An 18,230-nucleotide genomic window follows, 5' to 3' on the forward strand; every position below is an offset into this window, starting at 1 on the left:
CTGTTCGCCTGGTCACTCCTGGTTACCATGATCCCGGCTCAGCCTCCTACCACATTGTCCCAAATCCCAACAGCTCGCCCGGTCCTGGGGCATGGAGAGGGTGCTGGGATGGCTGCATCAACATGATGCTTGACTCGAGTTGTCCGGTGGGCAGCTTTGTGTTGGTGCCAGCCCCATTGGGAGACAGGATCAGCATGGAGAAGAGGATCTCCCACTGCGGCTGGATCCCAGAGTTTCTCCATATGGCGATCCCTCACACTCCCAGGAGGAGTAGGGGCACCGGCACTCGGGATTAATTCACAGCTCCGAGGAGACAGCCAGTGTTTCTGGGGCAGCGTCAGAGGTTTTCCACACTGCCACTCCCAGTGTGCCAGGCAGCCTCTGTCCCAGATTGGCATGACAAGGTTTATAAGATGCTCAGATAACATGTTAAGAAAAGCCAGAAAAAAAAAAACTGACTTAGCAGTTTATCTCCTGCCATGGCATTTTTTTATCAGGCCAGCACTCAGGCACACCTAGGCTGGCCCGATCAGCTCAGCCGCCTGCCCTGGCACGGACGTTCACCCACTGCACATCGACCCAGCTCCCTTCTCATTCCATGGCAGTCGGTTCCCCAGACTCCACCGGCCTTTGGAGCCGTCAGCCAAGCCTTCCTGCTGGGACTGCTGGTGCCTCAGGGAGCCCCCCAGCCCCCCATGCCTGTACTCAGGCTCTGCTGCAGACCAACATGACATCTTTGGTGCGGTTGCCATTTGAAGGGAGGTTGTAAACGTGCTGGAGCACTGACATTTCGGTCACAAACAGTTACTGAAGAAGCTTTATTCCTGTTCCCAGGTAGCCCTGAAATTAGAGGCACAGCAGGGAGATGGGCAGCAAGTTCGCCAGAGCACAGGACAAGCCCAGATCAGGTGTGACTCATTGCTGAAGAGCAATTAACACTTGCTGTTCTTCACAAGCAGGAGTGAGTCTGGCTCTGACTCCTGGCAATGAGGTTTCCTTTTCTGTTGAGATGAGAAATGGAGGCAAGGCTGGCCAGAACATGGGGACTTGCTGGCCACAGCTTGGCACTCTGGTGCCCAGTGGTGTCACTCTGCTCCCCAGTGACACCAAAGTAGGCTGGGGAGTTACTGTGGTTTTGGGGAGAGCTGAGAGGCACAGACTGCAGCAACCATCTCCACAGTGATGTGAGCTGTTGAGATGACTTGAAACCTTCCAGGGAGACTCGAGCTACAACCTACAAACCTAGAAACCCCACTGTGCTAAACTGTCAGCTGGCATAAATCCATGTTGATCTGAAGAGGGAATCCACTGCCGTAAACTCGGGGCGGGGGGAAGGTCTGTCTAAAGGATCGTTTGACGATTCTCTGAGCCCAGAACAACCCTTTTCCTCTGCCCATGAGCAATAAACTGCACCATGCCCCACTCCCCAGGGCAGGGGGAGAGCTGATGCAAGATGGCAATAGCTCTTCAGAGGGTCTCTGTGCTCCATTGCCCCTCCACTATGGCTGGGGACAGGAATAAAGGAGTGGCAAAACAGCTGAGGCTTTGCCACCATGGTCCCAGCCTTGGCTTCATGTGGCTGCTGCCCCAGCATTGCTGGCTGCAGAGCCCTCTGCCCTGCTGGGACCCCCCCAAACTGCCAAAGCAGGAAGGGTCAACAGCAAGAGCATGGCTGTGATGTACAGGGGAAGGGCAGTTTTAGGATGCTGCAGCACATTGTTTTACAAGCATTGCTGTGCACCCAAGCATGCCAGAGGCACCTTGGACCCAAACACAGCCCAGGCAGCTAGAGGTACCTTTCTGAAAGTCCTCAAAGCTGTTTGGGGTGTAGGAGGAGAGCAGCTTGAGTTAAGGAGCTTAAGGAAAGCAGAGAGTGGAGATGTCTCCTTGTGGCTTCTCCCCATGCCCAACAGGAATGACATCTGTTTCACTTCATGTGCTTATCTGTTATTTTAATTGCACTTTAACAAGAGATCTAATAACGCCAAGGGAACAGATACCCAAGTTTGAACATGTTTTCCTACTTTCTACTGGCCTATTAATTATTTCAGAGCTCTTTTACAGCTTTCTAGCTGTAGCTACGTGTGGTTGGAGACATTATCCTCTCCCTGTTGCAGCTTGGGCAGAAGCAAACCTGTTGTGGATACAGCTTGGCCCTTCGAGAAGTACCTTTAAGGTTTGTCTGCTCTCTCTGTAGGAGCAGAGTGGTTAATGTGTCTCTACTCAGGCACGTAGCTGATGTGAGAATCCCTGGGGGATCTGGTATATATCCCTGGCTGGAGAGAGGAGCGTGGACCTTCTGCTGGGCCAAGGGGCTCTGGGAACAGCCATGTCATATGGCTTGTTAGAAACACGCTTGTCCCACCAAGGGATGTTCATCAGCAAGCAGAGAGCCTGGGTGCACCTGATTAAAAGCAAGGGCTTTAGCCCAGGACTTGGGCTCCTTCCTCCTCCAAAAATAGGCTGCATCAAACTCAAGCTGCTCTTCTTCAGGGTGGGAGAGGCCTCATGGCAGACCCAAGTTAGCATCATGCAAACTCTGCCGGGCCAAGAAGATAAACAGCACCATGGGTGTAGGAAGGGTCACCCAGTGTCATCCCCCCAGTTCCCACAATGGGATAAGTGTCACCATGAGCACAGCACTATTGCCTTTTGTCACTTCTCTTGGGACTGTTTGCAGCCCCAAGAACCATTTGAGGAATGCTGCATTGGATGCCCAAAGATTTCAGAATTCATGCCAGCCCTTACACTCTTCTTCCTTCTCCTGGCCCCTGTGCTGACCCTCACCCTGGTGCCTGGTCAGTCACAAAGCCCACACTTTCAAGGCAAGCATGAGACCCACATACCAACCCAGCACAGCCCAGGGAGCCAGACACAAAGAGACCAGTCAGGAGCAGACCCCACAACTGTTTTTTAAAAATCATTGCATTTATTTTTCAACCTTCCTCTGTTGTTTGCAGTGCTGGTATTCAGAGCCCAAGTTAATACAGCTCTGTGACAAGAAAGACAAGTAGCTACTGGAGAGGGTCCAGCAGAGGCCACAAAGATGATGAGGGGTCTGGGGCATCTCTCCTGTGAGGAGAGACTGTGGGAGCTGGGCCTGTCTGGGGAAGACTGAGAGAGGATCTCATCAATGCATATATATATTGCAAAGGCAGGTGCCATGAGGATGGTGCCAGGCTCTTTTCAGTGGTGCCCAGCGACAGGACAAGGAGTAATGGCCATGAACTAAACGACAAGAAGTTCCACTTCAACATGAGGAAGAACTTCTGTGCACTGAGGGTGGTAGAGCACTGGAATAGGCTGCCCAGGCAGGTTGTAGAGTGTCCCTCTCTGGAGATATTCGAAACCCACCTGGATGCCTTCCTGTGTCACCTGCTATAGGTGACCCTGCCTTGGCACTAGATCATCTGCCTAGGCAGACTAGATGATCTTCAGAGGGTCCCTAACAATTGTGTGATTCTGTGACACCTGTGTCTTCTTCCCCCATCTAAGGGGGCATAGAGACAGCTGTGCCCCAAAGCTGCAGGTCCATGGTCCTACTTTGGGGACAGTGAGATGTGGGACAAGGGTGACAGCTGGCTTTTGCAATCAGAGGAATGAAAAAATTAGAGCTTAAAAACCATTAGCTATTTCTTTCCTGGATTGTGGCAATTGCAAAGTGAATAAAACCTGAACCTGAGAGCAAGGAAGGCATAGTCCAAGCACTGGCCTCTGGACTTTGGGATACTCCCTGTGCAGAGGGGACAGGTCCCTTCATGCCTGTCAAGGCATGATCCAGGTCTTGGTAAGAGGCTACTGTGGAGGTTTAAGGCAGGAATGTGGTTTGATTGCTGGTACAATGGCAGGACAACTGCTTTCAGAGGTAGAACTGTGCTTTGAGCTCCAAGTGAGAGAGCCTGATGCCTTGTGGGGCCAAGTCCAGTGACCACAAAAGGCTCAGACGGGCTGGGTAGATCCTCCTGCACTGGGCCAGAGGAAGGCACAGGAAATACAGGCATTACTCAAGGCAAGAGGGATGTGAGGAAGCACAGACACAGCCAGCAGCAGATGGGGGAGGCTCAGGACAAGCCTAAGTGCTGCAAGCTGGGCACACAGAGCCAGATTCTGCTTCTCCAGTGGAAGGAGGCAGCAGAGAAGATGCTGGGCTGGGGAGCAGATCTGGCTGGACTGTGCTTCTGATCCCTGCTCAGGGGACACGGTACTGGTGGTGGTAGGGGGCCGGAGGGGTGTGATGGCTCCTGAGGTGATCTCCTTTCACAGTCCCTTGTTAAAATAGACATACGGCACTTTGTCCCCGTGCTTGGCCACAATGCTGTCACGCAGCTCCAGCTCAAGGTCAGCCAGCGCAAGGGAGCTGTGGGGAGACGGGGTAGACACTGAGACCTGTGATCCTCCTCCCAGCCACCAGTCAAACCACCCTCCCTTCCCATTGCCATTTGAGGCCCTCTGCATTCCCCGGGATCTTGAAGGCTCATGTCAAGACCCACCACCCATCCCTGGCATCCACCACTCCGAGTGCTGGAGGGCAGAGAGCTGCCCTTAGAGCTGGGTGTCCCATTGCTCCCAGCACAGAGCTCAAAGAGCAGGGCAGGCACATGCTCTCCTGCTGCCCTGGGCACCAGCATGTACAGGAAAGTGCTGCCTTGAGTTGAAGGGTGGGTGTCCATCATGCTTCTCCTGGGATGGGCAGAGAAGACCTAGGGGAGGGGGAAGTATCCCGAGGTCTCATGCAGGAGGGGGAAGGAGTGTGACAGGTACCATCTCTGTGGGAAGAGGGCACAGGCTGCTGGCACCATGAACAGGAGGCTGTGGGACAGAAGAGCCGAACGTTAGTGCTGGGGATCACAACCCATATGCCCCCTGGCCACGGGGATCTCAGCCCAAGAGGTGCTGCTCACACCTCGTGACTCCCAATAACTGGGAAAAGCCCCGGCTGAAAGGCAAGGCTTTGCATTCCTCTGCTGGGAACGAGGTATTTTTTCTAGCATCCCTTGGAGCCATGCTCCAGGCACCCACAGGTGTTTGAGCAGTGAGATACTTACAAGCCCCCGCAGAGCAGCACCTGCAGAGGCCCGTGGAGAACCCGGATTCGCTGCAAGGGAAGAGCTGGGATTGAGTCCCTGGGCCTCACCGCAAGCCCTGCTCACAGTGTGGGCAGACTTCTCCCCTCAGTGGTGCTGAATGCCCAACGCCTCCAGTGTGCCACCAAACCCTGCAACTCTTCCACAGCCTCTCCATGTCACTCGAGAGACCTTTGGTGTATCGGTGACTTGAGTAGGGGGCAAAGCAAGCCAGGCTCTGCAACCCCCGTTTCATCCTCTGCATCTTGGCAGCTGGGAAGCAGGGCTGGGGCACCACAGAACCCACTGGAAAACTGTGGCAGGGGAAATGTGAGCTCACCTGCATGAACGTGAATTTCTCCAGCCGCTCCATGATGATGGGCAAAATAACTAGGTACAGAGAGAAAAGGTCAGGCTCTTCCTGCAAGCCAGCCTGCAGGGCTCTCCCAGCAGCACTGTCCACCTGGAGGCCATGGCAGCAGCTAGTTGTGCTGAGGGCCACTGGGTGTTTGCTCACAGCAAGGACCTTAACCCACACACATCCATCACCCAGGCAGCATGGTCCATGCTCCTCATGCTCCCAATCCCTCCTGCTGGGCCTGTGGCATGTCAAGGGTCTCATGAGATGAGGGGATGCTGGGCTGCAGAGCGAGGGGCTAGGGCCAGAGAGCATGAGATGTGTCCTTGTGGGGCCAAACTGCCATGAGAGCGCCCCATGTCCCCCACAGGCTGTGGTTGGGATGAGGAAGCCTGGGGGCTTGGGGGACTCCGACTGGAATGGCAGGATAAGGAGATCAGCTCCATTTGTGGGATGAGACCAAATGACACCTGGGATGCAGTGCCACCCTCCCTCTTCTTCATGGGGGAAACTGAAGCAGGGGAGGGCAAAGTAGTGGGTCCCAGGGGAGTCTGTGGTCCAGTCCTGCACCCTCCTGCCTTACACTCACTCATGCCCGGTGCTGCCATGGTGATCCTGGAGACCACAACCTGTGCGATGCCCTTCACTGCTGCCCTCTGCAAGCAAAAGCAGCAGGTGAGCCCCTGCAGCGCCGTGTCCCAGCCCAGACCTCCATCCCCAGACTCACCCTGGAGCGACCGAGCTCGTTGTTGTCCCCATCTGTCACTGTGATCCCATTGATGATCTCCCTGAAGGGGACAGGCAGCCATGAGTGGAGGCCAAGATGGTCGGGAAAGCATAAGAACACAGCAGTGGGGTGAGGGAGTGCCAAGGAGGTCCTCTGTGCTGTGCTGGCACAGCAGCACCGGCTGCCCCTGGGGCACGGGGCTCCATCACCCCGGGGTGCTGTGGTCCCAGCCCAGCCGATGCTGCCATCTTCAGGGCGCAGCTGCGAGCAGGATCCAGCCGTGCCAGGGACTGACACTGCTTGGGACCCGCAGCCAAGCCAGGGGACAGTCCCTCACATAGCCCCCCACCTCCCTGTGCTGCAACTTGTGGGCGACCCCAAGCAGCAGATAGAGGTCTCCACATGGGCCCCACCTAGGGTGTACCAGCACCAGGATATCATGGACTGGGGCTCTCCCATCAGCACACACAGGAGACCTTTGGGTCTGAGGGATCTTCCGGCCCAGATCCCAGAACAGCTATCCTCAGCCCAAAATCCCCCTCCTGCTCCAGGCAGAGGCTGAGCCATCCCACCCGGCACCCTCCGCCAGAGACTGAGCCATCCCACCCGGCACCCTCCGCCAGAGACACAGCACTGCAAAAACACAGACTCCCGTTCACCTTCCCCCCGTCCTCCCACCCTCTTCAACCCCTAGGGTGGGAATCCAAGGCAGGGTGACCAGGCAGCCCAGGAGCCCAGCTGCCACCAGGTTGCCTTGGGAAGGAGCTGGGTTCCTGGAGCTTCCTATCTGCACCTGACACTTACTGTTGCCGCATCATGGGGATATTGATACAGTTGGCAGCAGCCACAGCTGCGAAGGGGACCCAGCGGGCCAGCAAGGGGGGTGCTCGCTGTGGGAGACAGACTGGCATCAGTGCAGGAGGGCAGGATGTGCCTAGCTGCCCCACCTAGCCCCAGCCTGGCATACCTTGGTGTAGAGGTTGAGTCCCACTGCGGTGGCCAGGGCTGCACCGGTGGCTGTGACATAAGCCACGCCGATTTGCCTGGACAGCGATTTCCAAAGACGGGAGAGAACAGAAACACCAACTCTGACTCAACCCTGTTCTTTCAGTACCCAAGACGGGGCATAGGTGATCTTTACAGGGGCTCCAGGGGGGTGTCAACATAGAGGGTCCCTATTCTGTGCGTGGGATCACTCACCTCAGCGAGATGGGGGAGGCAGCGTTACGGTTGGTGTAGTTGACGAAGGCATTGAAGGACTGGTTCACCCACTGCCAAAAAACCACAGCAGGCACCGTCCTGCAAAGGGAAGGGACCAGGAGAGCACACGAGGGCTGTCATGGATGCCTGGCCTGTGCCTGTGGCCAGGCTTGGCAGTGAGCCAGCCAAGATGCCCTCAATATACTTGTCATGGTGACTCCAAAAGGAAACTGAGGAACCCTGGCAAAGCCACGAGCCAGTGGCAGAGCTGGGGAATGACCCAGGAATCCTGGCTGCCCTAGGGCTTTGGGGATCACAGGAGGGGGTCCAGCCCTGCAGGGCACTTAGGCAGGAGTGGGAGATGCAGCTCTCAGCAGGGCGGCAGCCATCCTGCTGGGCTGAGATAAGCCTTTGTCAAAGGGAGCAGCAAGGAGGGAGCACATGGGGACAGAATAGGCTCTGTGGGACCAGGGTGCCTGGGCTTCTACTGGTGTCTCAGGAACATGGAAGTGGGGCAGGAAGGGACACAGGGAGATGTGGGTCTGAGCAGGCTTTGGGATGCAGGAAGGTGGAGATGGGCTGAGAAGAGGGTGACCCATCGGCACTGGGAGAGATGCCATCCAGACTGGACCTCATCGGCAACTGTCAAACCAGTCTAGCAAAGAGGGGTCAGATTGGGTGGGGATCCAATGGGAAAGGAAGTGTATGATCTACATAGTCTGGAGACAGGATTGCTCACCCCCCCAGCAGCTATTTCAGCAGGTAAATGCAGGGAGCTGTCAGCAGGGGCTGGGGATGCTGAAGCAACCTGGCCTGGGGGCAGATTTGGTTCTCAGTTCTGAGGACTGCTACGGTCCGCAGACCAAGAGCAGCAGCCAAGTAGGACTTGGTTGCATTAATCACTACAGGAGCTCTGGGAAGTGCTGAGCTGAGCTCAGTGTGAAGTGAGACCATCCTCAGCGATGCCAGAGGCCGAGGGGATCTGTGATGCTTCCACCACAGGCTTGGTGCTGGGGACAGGGCACAGGGACATGCATGGGGCTTGGCCATGGGACACAGGCAAGCACAGCAGCCATGGGCATGCCTTGGGCAGTACCCAGCCCCAGAGGAGGCAGACTGGCCACACTCCAGCCATCAGAGGACCTCTTGAAGGGCTGGGGGCTGTCGCAGCTGTGTCCCCAGCCTGGCAAACCCATGAGCTCACCGATAGAACTGGAGCATGAAGCCGGTGATGGCCATGCCCCCTGGCACCTGGAAGGACATCCTCCCGATGAGGTTCATCTTCTCACCGCTGTCAGGGTGGAAGGCTGAGTCGTACAGCTTCTTGGCATAGAGCAGCTGCTCCTGGCTGCTTCCTGGTGGCACCAGCCCGGCCCTGCAAGCCCAAAGCCTATCGGGGAAGCTGCACAGACCTGCCAGCACCTGGCACTGCCGGAGCACAGAGCCCCAGGCATCATACATGAAAGGCAGAGGAAACATCTCTCATGAGAGATACATGTTACAGCTTAGGGCTCCTGGGAAAAGCCTGGGAAACTCTCCCAAAACTGCCTCCAGGGGATGTTAAGTCACAGTGTACCTGCTTGCAAATGACTGCCTCCATCCGCCTGCAACACTGCAGAATGGTCAGGTATGGCAACGGGCACAGGGATGGCACCTGCCCTGGCTGTACCTCTGCCCCTCACCTGCAGCCTTCCACCAGGGCCTTGGCCCGGTCCAGCTCCTCCTCCGGCACCAGCACTGTCCGCGGGTCGGTGATGTTGAGGAAATGCTTCAGGCGCCCCACAAAGGTGCTCTGGTCCCAGCGCGGGGCGTCAATGTTGAAGCCAAGGGGAACAGTGGACATTTTGCTCTGGGTCTGTCCAGGGGAAGAAGGTAGCTCAGTCGGATCCTGCCTCGCTTGCTCATTGAGTGCAGGCCTGCCACGGCCACGGGAGCGGTCAGATAGGTGAGAGCCAGGGCAGGTTTATGTTTAACGGGATAGTTGGACTTTCAGCAGCCCTGAGCCTGGGAGCCTCCTGCACCCCTGTTGCCAGCAGAACACTGCAGCGAGGCTGCTCCTCCATACACCATCCCACTTGCATGGGGTCCCCCCACTTGTGCTGCCCCTCAAAGCACCCAGAACCCCCTCCTTGGGGTGGGATATGCTGCACAGCACTGCAGGGCCCAGCTCAACCCTTCCAGGGCTGCACAGCCCTGCCCTGTGAGCACTCTGTTTGGGAGAAGAGGCCGACTGTCACCTGGCTATTACCTCCTTTCGGATAGTTGTACAGAGCGATAAGATCTCCCCTAAGCCTCCTTTTCTCCAGGCTAAACACCTCCAGGTCCCTCAGCCACTCCTCATACAACTTGAGCTCCAAACCTTTCACCAGCTTCGTTGCCCTTCTCTGGAAGGCACGGCCCGGCCCGGCCCAGCACAGCACGGCTCGGCTCGGCACAATCCCAACTCGCCACGGCCCGGTGCGGTTCAGCTCGGCTCTGCACGGCCCCGGACACCACACCCACCGCCCAGCCCAGACCAGCCCAGCCCAGCCCTGCCCTGCCCTGCCCTGCCCTGCCCTGCCCTGCCCCTGCCCCTGCCCCTCCCCTCCCCTCCCCTCCCGTCCCGTCCCGTCCCGTCCCGTCCCGTCCCGTCCCGTCCCGTCCCGTCCCCACGTGTCCCACCTGCGCTCCCCGGGCCCCTCTCCCGCCCACATGTCCCGCTCCCGCCCCGCGCTGCGGCGCGTGGCCGCCCTCAGCCAATCACAGAGCCCAAAGCGGCCGCGCCCACCTTCCCTCGGGGGGGCCGCCCTCGTACGCATGCGCTCTTTGGAGGGCCGGGCCTGAGCGTGGCCCCGCCCCCCGGCGCGCGCACGTCGTCGCGCGGGGCGGGTGTGACGCAGTTGCCCATGGTAACCCCGGGCCGCGCCGAGGATGGTGAGCGGGGCGGGGGCAGCGCCGGGACGGGCCGGGCCCGGGGGGGCGCGGGGCACGGGGGGCCTGAGGGGCCGGGGGCGCCGCCACTGCCGCCACTGCCGCGGAGCGTGGGGTAATGAGGGCCGGAGGCACCACCCGGGGTCTGTCGGGCCCGGCTGGGGCCCAGGGCAGGCACTGGCGGGCCTGGGGCCACGAAGGGGTGTGCCGAGAGGACGGGACCAGGAGAATGGACCAGGCTCTGCTCGGTGATGCCGGGCAATAGGGCACAGGGCAACGCGCACAAGCTGATGCAGAGGAAGTTCCACTTGAACTTCTTTACTGTGCGGGTGACCACGCACTGGAACAGATTGCCCAAAGAAACTGTGAAGTTTCTCTCACTGGAAAAATTCCAGGACCGTCTGTATGCAATCCCGTGCCATGTGCTCTAGGGTGTCCCTGCTTGATTAGGGAGGTCGGAGCAGATGACTCGCTGTGGTCCCTTCCAGCCTGTCCTGTTCTGTGATGCTGTGACACCCACCCGGGAGTCTGGCAGTCCTGGGATCTGAGTGCCCACCTGGGCAGAGTGTGGGGTGCCAGGGACCTGGTGGGGCAGGGGTGTCTTGTCGGGAGTGGGGGGCCCTAGGCTGTGGAGGTTGGGGACACCCAGGCAAAGGGAAGGGAACAGTGTAAATTTGTGGCCTCCAGCCGTGGGAAACCCTGTCTGGGGCCCTGGCAGGACACAGAGATTACAGGGGGCATGGAGAAGGGAGTTGAGTCCAGACAAGGGCAACAAAGCTGGTGAAGGGTTTGAGCACAAGTCCTATGAGGAGCAGCTGAGGGAGCTGAGATTGTTTAGCCTGGAGAAAAGGAGGCTTAGGGGGGGACCTTGGTGCTCTCTACAACTACCTAAAAGGGGGATGTAGCCAGGTGGCAGTCATCCTCTTCTTCCAGGCAACTGGTGATAGGATGAGAGGACGTAGTCTTAAGTTGTGCCAGCAGAGGATTAGATTGGACATTAGGAGAAAGTTCTTCACAGAAGTGATTAGATGTTGGAATGGGCTGCCCAGGGAGGTGTTCAACAAAAGACTGTACGTGGCATTTAGTCCCACAGTCTAGTTGATGTGGTGGTGTTGGGTCGTAGGTTGGACCTCAGAGGTGTTTTCCAGCCTAATTGATTCTGTGAGTTGGATCTTGACAGGGGCTGGGAGACCTGAGGATGCTGTAGGGGGATGGGATCAGCCTGCTTGGAGTTGATTCAGTCAAGGTCTGGAAGGTGTAATGGAGGGTTGGATGCTTGGGAGGGCTGGGGAGCAGGATGGCAGTGGCCCATCTGATCTGAGGAGGGAAGGAGTAATGGAAGAGCCTGGCAAGGATGGAGGGCAGTGTTCAGGGATTGACTATGAAGAGTCTAGGACCATCTGTGGCTGTAAAGGGACACTGGACAGCCCAACCAAGGTGGGAGGAGGCCACCCTGTGACCTGAATCCTGGCTGTAGGAGTTCATGAGGGTGAACTTGGTGAGGTGCAAGGGCTGGTTGTTGGTAAACAGCCTTAGAACAGGAGTTCAGTCATGGCAGAGAGGCCTGGATGAAGGGATTGCATGTTCAGGGATGGGCAGACTGAGACAAACTGCTCAGAGGCTGAAAGAAAACTGCCAGTTGGGTGGGATGGACAGTCTGGTGAGTCGCTGGGAAAACCCAGTCAGTGTTGGCTGGCTAGGATAGTTTGCTGGAATCTTCTGTGCTCTGGGGCTGGGGGGATGAGGGACAATCTGGGTTGAAAAGAAAAAATAAGAATACACTGGGGGAAGGGATGGGAGTGGAGTTTTGATGCTAATGGGAAAAAGAGAGGTCCCAGGGAGAAAAGAAGTGTTGGAAGAGAGAAATGAATTGTTTGAGAGGTAGCAATATGGATTGAAGAAAGAAATTGGAGTCTTGGGTGGGACCCAATGCTGGGATACAGGTAAGGTGGTGAGAGTACCCTGCAGTCTGAACTGAGGTTGTGGGAAGGTTGGATGATGGACCAGGGTGTTGGAAACATCTTGGGTTTAGATGCCAGAGTAGTTGGGGTGGAATGCTAGCAAAGTCCAGTGAGGACTGGACTGGGTCTGTGGGTGAAGGGTGGTGAGAGAGAGATGCTGTGGGTGGGGAGCAGCTGCTGAGGATGCAGCATGAGCAGAGAGCACAGGCAGAAGGAAATAGCAGTGGGAAAGGAGCTTTCCCAAGGGCACAGCTTTATTTTGTCCAGGAGCCCTCTGGACTCAAGCTGGATTCATGCAAATGGACAGCATGGGAGGAGGTATAAGCAAGAGCAGCAAAGGCAGCTTCTCATCTTCACTGGGTTAATTCTGGCTGCATCCCCACCTGCTGGGCTACAGAGAGGGAGATTGAGATAAAACCTGTGGGATCTGCTCTATTTCAGAGGAGTTGGTGATGGAGCATGTCACACCAGACACCAAAGCCATCACAGGATGGACATCTGCTGTAAAGATGAGGGCAGCTGCTTCCAGCAGTGCAGTGCTTTGTAGGACACATTTGGCCTGCAGCTGTCAAATCTGCTCTTCTGCCTTATGATGTCCCGATAAGCTGGTATAGTCTGGGATCTGGCTGCTCTTATCCAGGCGCTTTGTGTGTGGAGAGGGCGGACTGGGTGTTCTCCAGCGTTCGTGTTATTTGATATAACGTTTCACTGCCTCTTTGTCTGTTTTTCATTTCCGGGAGTTGTTTTTTGAATTGTAGCCTCTCAGGCAGGGTGGGTGGCACTTTGAGGTGCCTGGTGGACTGGCTGGACTGGCAGGAGACTGCACTGTCTCTCTAGATTCTCAACTTCCGCTAAAACAGAATTATCCTTCGTGGTAGAAATTCTGAAACAGCAGCAAACGTATTCAAAGCAGCTGTGGCAGCCCCGGGATGTGGGTCAGCAGTCAGAAATGATCCAAACAGCTTGATGTAACAATTTACTGCTTGTCATCTGAGCTGTGGTAGCTGCCCGTGGACGTGTTCTGCCGTGTCGTGATTGCATTGGGAGGCACTTAAACCCCCTTCAACAGCTGCTGGCTCCAGTAATGAGAGGGTTAATGCTGAGGTTTGAATTGTTTCAGTGTTCATCCAAGTGAGTAGGTACAGAGGGGAAGTGTCTCCTTCTGCAGAGCATACCAACATTTCTCACAGCTGTGGGGCAGGGGTGGTAGAAGGTCATAGGTAGAGCACGGAGGGAAGGATGAGCATAAAACTGCATAGCATGAGAGACAATGTAGCGCTGTAGTCTTTGGCACAGTTAAGCAGCATCTGTGGTGGGCACACAGCAAGGGCAAAGGGAGGCTGCTACATGGAAGGTTATGCTGCTTTCCAAAGTTTAGGAAATGCTGTGTGAAGCAGAGCTTGTGGCCTCCTCATCACTGTAATAACAATCTTTACCAGGAGAGATGGTATGTTATTGATAGATACTGGGGCCAGAGGATGGCCGGTGTTTTTCTAAAACCATTGATTGAGGATGACATCATTATGTCAAAACCAGAATTGTCAAAGTGTGGCCCCGTTTTACAGTTGAGGAAACTGAGTGATGGAGTGTCTAGCTGATACTAGGCAGATCTGGTAGAGAGGATGAAATACCAGCATAGCTAAATGTGTAGTCAGGCATTTTTCTACTGGTCTTGAGCTCATGTTTCTAGGAAAACCAGCATTTATCTCTTGCCTACTGTAGATGTACCTCATACCTAGAAATTCTTTTTTTTTGTCCCTTGTTCCTTAGCAGTAAGGCTCTATTTAAAAAGGCCCCATTAAAAAAAAAATGCTTTCGAGGGTTTTAATAGTGCCTTACTACTTTAGTTTCCCAGTACAGTTCCATGTCATGTTTTTTGGTTTATTTTACTGATTGCTGAGAGGTTGATAGGAGAAACCACCTGCAGATAGGAGAGCGTATCAGCCACTGACCAAGACTTTGAAGTTTTAAAAGCAGACAAAGACTACTGACATCGTCCAGTGCTGGGCATTGGCTTTTCTCTGTGCAGGGCAAAATGCTTTCTTCAAACTTGCTAAAACCAAAGGAGATTGATTTTAATTATGAAAAGAGGATTCGTGCTGGTATTGGGTAATGTATCAAACTGGAAAGTGCTGTGTGACCTCTTTGACAGAAAACTATGTTAGTAGGTTTGAGCTGAAAAAACTCTGTAGGTGACTCGACTCCATTAAATTTTGGATTTCAATTCAGGAAAGAAAGTCTGTATTGAATGACACCATATGGTGGAGACATGCAGCAAGCAAATGATTTTTTGGGAGTTTTGCCAGAGTAAGAAGTATTGAATAAACTGTGCTCAATAGATTAATTTACTTCGGTTGTATTTTGAAAAAGACTGGGTGATTTTATGACCATTAGTGACATTTGCAGTTCTGCAGCCGAAGATAAAGGTAATCAGACGTCATTCTTCAGGGCACCAGCTAATCAGTGCAGTTGTCAGGAAGGACTCCCCTCCTCCAGCTCTGTGTGTGCAGGATTGCACCCTGGATGACAAATGTAGCCTCAAATATCCACTGCGGAAGGCAGAATATTTGGCTCAACTAAGCCCCTCGTCCTTCCCCATGTCAGCTTCTCCTGTTTGACTTTCTGAAACCATCACGTGCACCCTCTGTCTTTAACTTACTCTGTAAAAATGGTGAATTGCTACCATATTGCTTAATTAAAAATAAATTGGGGTCCAGAGCTGTGCTAGGTACTGTGCAGGCAGAACATGGAGTTGTTCCCCATGCCATGGAAATACGGTCTGTCTGAGGTGAGAGATAATCAAGCGATATGAGTGAGGAGAGTCCAAGACAGGTTTGAACTTGACATGTTGGCTGCCTAAACCTCATCAAGGATTGTAGGTGTGGCAGAGAAGGAATTAGCAGAAGAATAATGGGGTGATTTTATGGATATTTTGTGAAGTTTCTCCCACGGTGGTAGGAAAGGCACAAAGGTTTGAGAATACAGCTCAGCAGTGCTGGGGGGCAGCTGTGGGGAGACAGGAGCCGCTATGGCAAATGCGCTTGGCTGGGAAGAGCCTTGAGGATGAAGACCGGTGATTTGTGGTTGCAGCAGTGGGGAAGAGGGTGTCTGTGCAGGGGTGTAGGGATGGGGGAGATGTGGTCACAGTGGCAGGCTGAGCTGCTGAGCTTTGCGGCTGTATTGCATCTTGGTGAATTGATTTGATTCTACCTGAATATCCATATATAGTAGATAAGCAATTGCTGGTGACTAAGGGTGGTTTTATTTTACATTCATTATCTGAGCTTTGTGGCTAATAAAGTTAAACAGAATACATTTATGTCTCTTTCCTAATAGGAATCAACTGTGCTCTACAGCAGCTCGTGGGCCATGCTTTTTATCCATGCACCATGTATCCAACCCTCAGTACAAGGGGAAATTGTTCTTTCCATTATGGCTTTATATTGCCAATCTGATACAATATTTAAACAGATTATCTCAATGCTCTGTTTGTCCCAAACCAATTTTTGCTTTGGCCTATAAAGTGAATCTTCCTTTCAGCGGCTTCTGTGGTACAGGATGTAGTTACATGCATCAACTAGTTCAAAAGACCCATATACAGCATGGATTTAAAGCTGAATAAACCCACAAAACCCTTAGCTAGGACTATAAATGTCGCTGTATTTTTATATATGTCTGCCTTTTTTTTTTTTTTTTTTTAAAGAGACTAGGATTACTGCATGCAGCTATAGCTGAAAGTCTTTTGATAATTCGGTGGGTATTTTAAACCTAGCAATGATATCTTTTCATAAAACCACACATCCCTGTTTTCTGAAGGATGCTAATAAGATGGTTAGCTTTTCTTTCATGCTTGATGTGTTTGAGTGCTCCTGCCCATTTGGTTGCATCTCAGAATTTAATGCCCCACTCTGATTTCACCGTAATTGTCAGGAGTCTCTTTTTCTTATTGTATGTCCCCACACACTGTCTGGAAAATGCAGTCTCCTCATTGCTGACCCCATCAGTCTGTCTCCTCATGGTGCTCGTAAGGAAAACCCTCTCCACCAAGGACAAAGATGTTTTTAAACAAACCAATCTGATATAAAACATAGTTTGCTTAACCCAGAGGTGACCAAGAAGCGATTGCTGGCGGACTGTGCCCAGCCTTGAGGTGCTCTGTCTGGCTGCCCTTCTCCAAAGGCTGTGCACGCTGCCATGCTGTGCTGTTCATTATCTGAGCAGCGTCTGCAGTTCCCTTCTCTGTTACAGATGCCGCAGTCTGCTTAGTTTTGTGCAGATGACACACTGCCCTTACAGTCCTGTGAGTTGTCTCTGCAGCTCCTCAGCCAGCCAACATCTCAACTGTTCTGCTCAAGACTTGTCCTCCTTCTCACCCTGGACACCCCAGTGAGTGAGTGCCACTGGCCTGGCCGTCCTCCCACTGCTGGTTAAGTTGCAGCACCGAGACATTACCTGCTCTGCTTCAAATATCTGCTCCTGCTCTGTTGCTTTTGAGCATCCTTTTTGCACAGATTTTCCCATTTCATTGCTTTCTATCTGACACCTCTCATCAATAACAAGGGGTTGCTATCTGACTCTCATCAGCCCAAGTTAGTTTCAGCATTGTGTTTGTGAGCAGAGAAGTGCTGGTCCATCAGTGTGTGTGTGCAGCAAGGGCTACTTGTCCCACACAGTGGTGGCATGCAACAGGGAACTAGGCTGAGTTATTTTTTCCAGTCTACTAAGCTGTCAGGAAATGCTTTCTGTCTTCCTAGCCAGTGTGCTCATAAGACCAATTACAAAAAAAAAAAAAAAGGGGAAAAAAAGTTAGAAACTCATCTGTGCATGACTTTTCTTAGTTTTAAATCTTCTCTAACTACAGGGATAATGCTGGGTTCAAGTTTTAAATACTATTTACCGAATAGTAACAATCATAGTAACCAATACTATTATTTGGCTCTTGATTTAAGTTGTGTATACAGACCATGTAACCTATGCCGGCAGCTACTGAAATAAAGTCCACTTCTCTATGTTGGCTTGCTTGTATTCCAGCCTTTTAAATCAGCTTACTTTATACCTTAGAGAATACTTTTATTTCTATATATATCTTCTCTTCTATTGGCTACCCCAGATAATCCTGTGATCAGCCATGCAGCAGTGTCACTTGAGTAGAATATGGAACGATGCTGATCGTTTTCTCATAGGCTGTCATACTAGCCCAGAAATAGCATCCATCTACAATGGGAGAAGCTCTATTAACATTTACAACTGTTCCTCTTCCCGACCCCTGAGAATTGCTCCGTGGTAGATAAGCAATACTTTGTAATACATTTCTTTGCGCTCAATATTTTGGAGTTGAATTCTGAAATATAAAGGCTCCTAATCCTGATCTGCTCTGGGATACACTGCTCTGCTCTTAGCAAGTGGTGCTGTGAATAGGATTAGCATTTCAACAGCTTCTTTTTTTAACTGTGAGCAATAAACTAAAATAATAGGGCCTGATTCAGAGGTCTCCAAAGTCGGCAGTAGTGCTTTGGCTGGTGTGCATTGGCTTTGGGTCAGGCCCATAAGAATGGGAAATTTAGTGTTTCCCTGAAAAGGAAGGAGAATGTGTGAATTTTAGAGTTCCTGCTCCTATGGGTCTGTCCACACCGAGCTGAAATCCTTGGATTTACAAGCCAACAAACACAACTGTTAATTTGACAGCAGGTGAAAAGAAAATGTGTTGCTAGTCATAGAGTTAAAACTTGTGCTTTTTAATGATGTCAAGAGCACTTAGGATATGCATATAAACATGTGAGCATTAAAGGTATTTTTGCTGCTCTTCTTTTCCTCTCCCTCCGACGTGTGGAAGTGCATACCATCATGGGGCAGAACGTGGGTTGGGCACTGTGGCCAGGGAGATGAGCTGTTGGGCTGGGAGGGTTCACAGTGACTGGCTACACTGAACGCAGCCCTTCAAGTTCATTAGCCACGGGTCCAGGGGTGAGAGCCAGCTGTGATCATCTGGCCCTCAGGGCCCAGCACATGGT

General features: G+C 53.1%; 2 protein-coding genes across 7 annotated transcripts in view; one reads left to right on the top strand and one right to left on the bottom strand.

Annotated features, from left to right (window-relative positions):
- Nucleotides 1-4,163: 4,163 nt before the first annotated feature.
- Nucleotides 4,164-9,231, bottom strand: SFXN2 (sideroflexin 2). 6 transcript variants are annotated; one of them, XM_027738762.1, is made up of 11 exons: nt 9,031-9,191; nt 8,553-8,723; nt 7,349-7,447; nt 7,116-7,191; nt 6,953-7,038; nt 6,149-6,209; nt 6,011-6,077; nt 5,404-5,453; nt 5,046-5,095; nt 4,762-4,809; nt 4,164-4,357 (listed from the first exon to the last, which is right to left on the bottom strand). In XM_027738762.1, the coding sequence occupies exons 1-11, from the start codon at nt 9,189-9,191 to the stop codon at nt 4,258-4,260; spliced, it is 969 nt and encodes a 322-aa protein (XP_027594563.1). In that variant the 3' UTR covers nt 4,164-4,257. The 6 variants fall into 6 exon arrangements, 5 of the variants coding, with proteins under 5 accessions (XP_027594563.1, XP_039246635.1, XP_039246633.1 ...); XM_039390701.1 differs by having other exon boundaries at nt 4,269-4,809; nt 6,005-6,077; nt 9,031-9,231; XR_005567035.1 differs by lacking the exon at nt 4,164-4,357 and having other exon boundaries at nt 4,772-4,809; nt 5,046-5,453; nt 6,005-6,077; nt 9,031-9,231.
- Nucleotides 9,232-10,181: 950 nt separating this feature from the next.
- ARL3 (ADP ribosylation factor like GTPase 3) overlaps nt 10,182-18,230 on the top strand; it is a 30,330-nt gene continuing 22,281 nt past the window's right edge. Inside the window, exon 1 of the mRNA XM_027738693.2 lies at nt 10,182-10,261. Coding sequence (XP_027594494.1) covers nt 10,259-10,261 — 3 coding nt within the window. The 5' untranslated portion in view covers nt 10,182-10,258. The remainder of the gene's footprint in view (nt 10,262-18,230) is intronic.

This window comes from Pipra filicauda, unplaced genomic scaffold (genome assembly GCF_003945595.2).
Source record: "Pipra filicauda isolate LSUMZ 115617 unplaced genomic scaffold, ASM394559v2 scaffold85_size2586006_pilon, whole genome shotgun sequence".
Classification (NCBI taxonomy): Eukaryota; Metazoa; Chordata; class Aves; order Passeriformes; family Pipridae; genus Pipra; species Pipra filicauda.

Excerpts from the sequence above, each read along its gene's own strand:
- SFXN2 (XM_039390698.1), bottom strand. The coding sequence starts at position 9,191 with ATGTCCACTGTTCCCCTTGGCTTCAACATTGACGCCCCGCGCTGGGAC. Across the intron at positions 8,724-9,030 it reads GCCCTGGTGGAAGGCTGCAG|GGCCGGGCTGGTGCCACCAG; the intron begins GTGAGGGGCAGA and ends TTGGGCTTGCAG. Across the intron at positions 5,454-6,004 it reads AGCACCGGGCATGAGTGAGT|TTATTTTGCCCATCATCATG; the intron begins GTAAGGCAGGAG and ends CTCTGTACCTAG.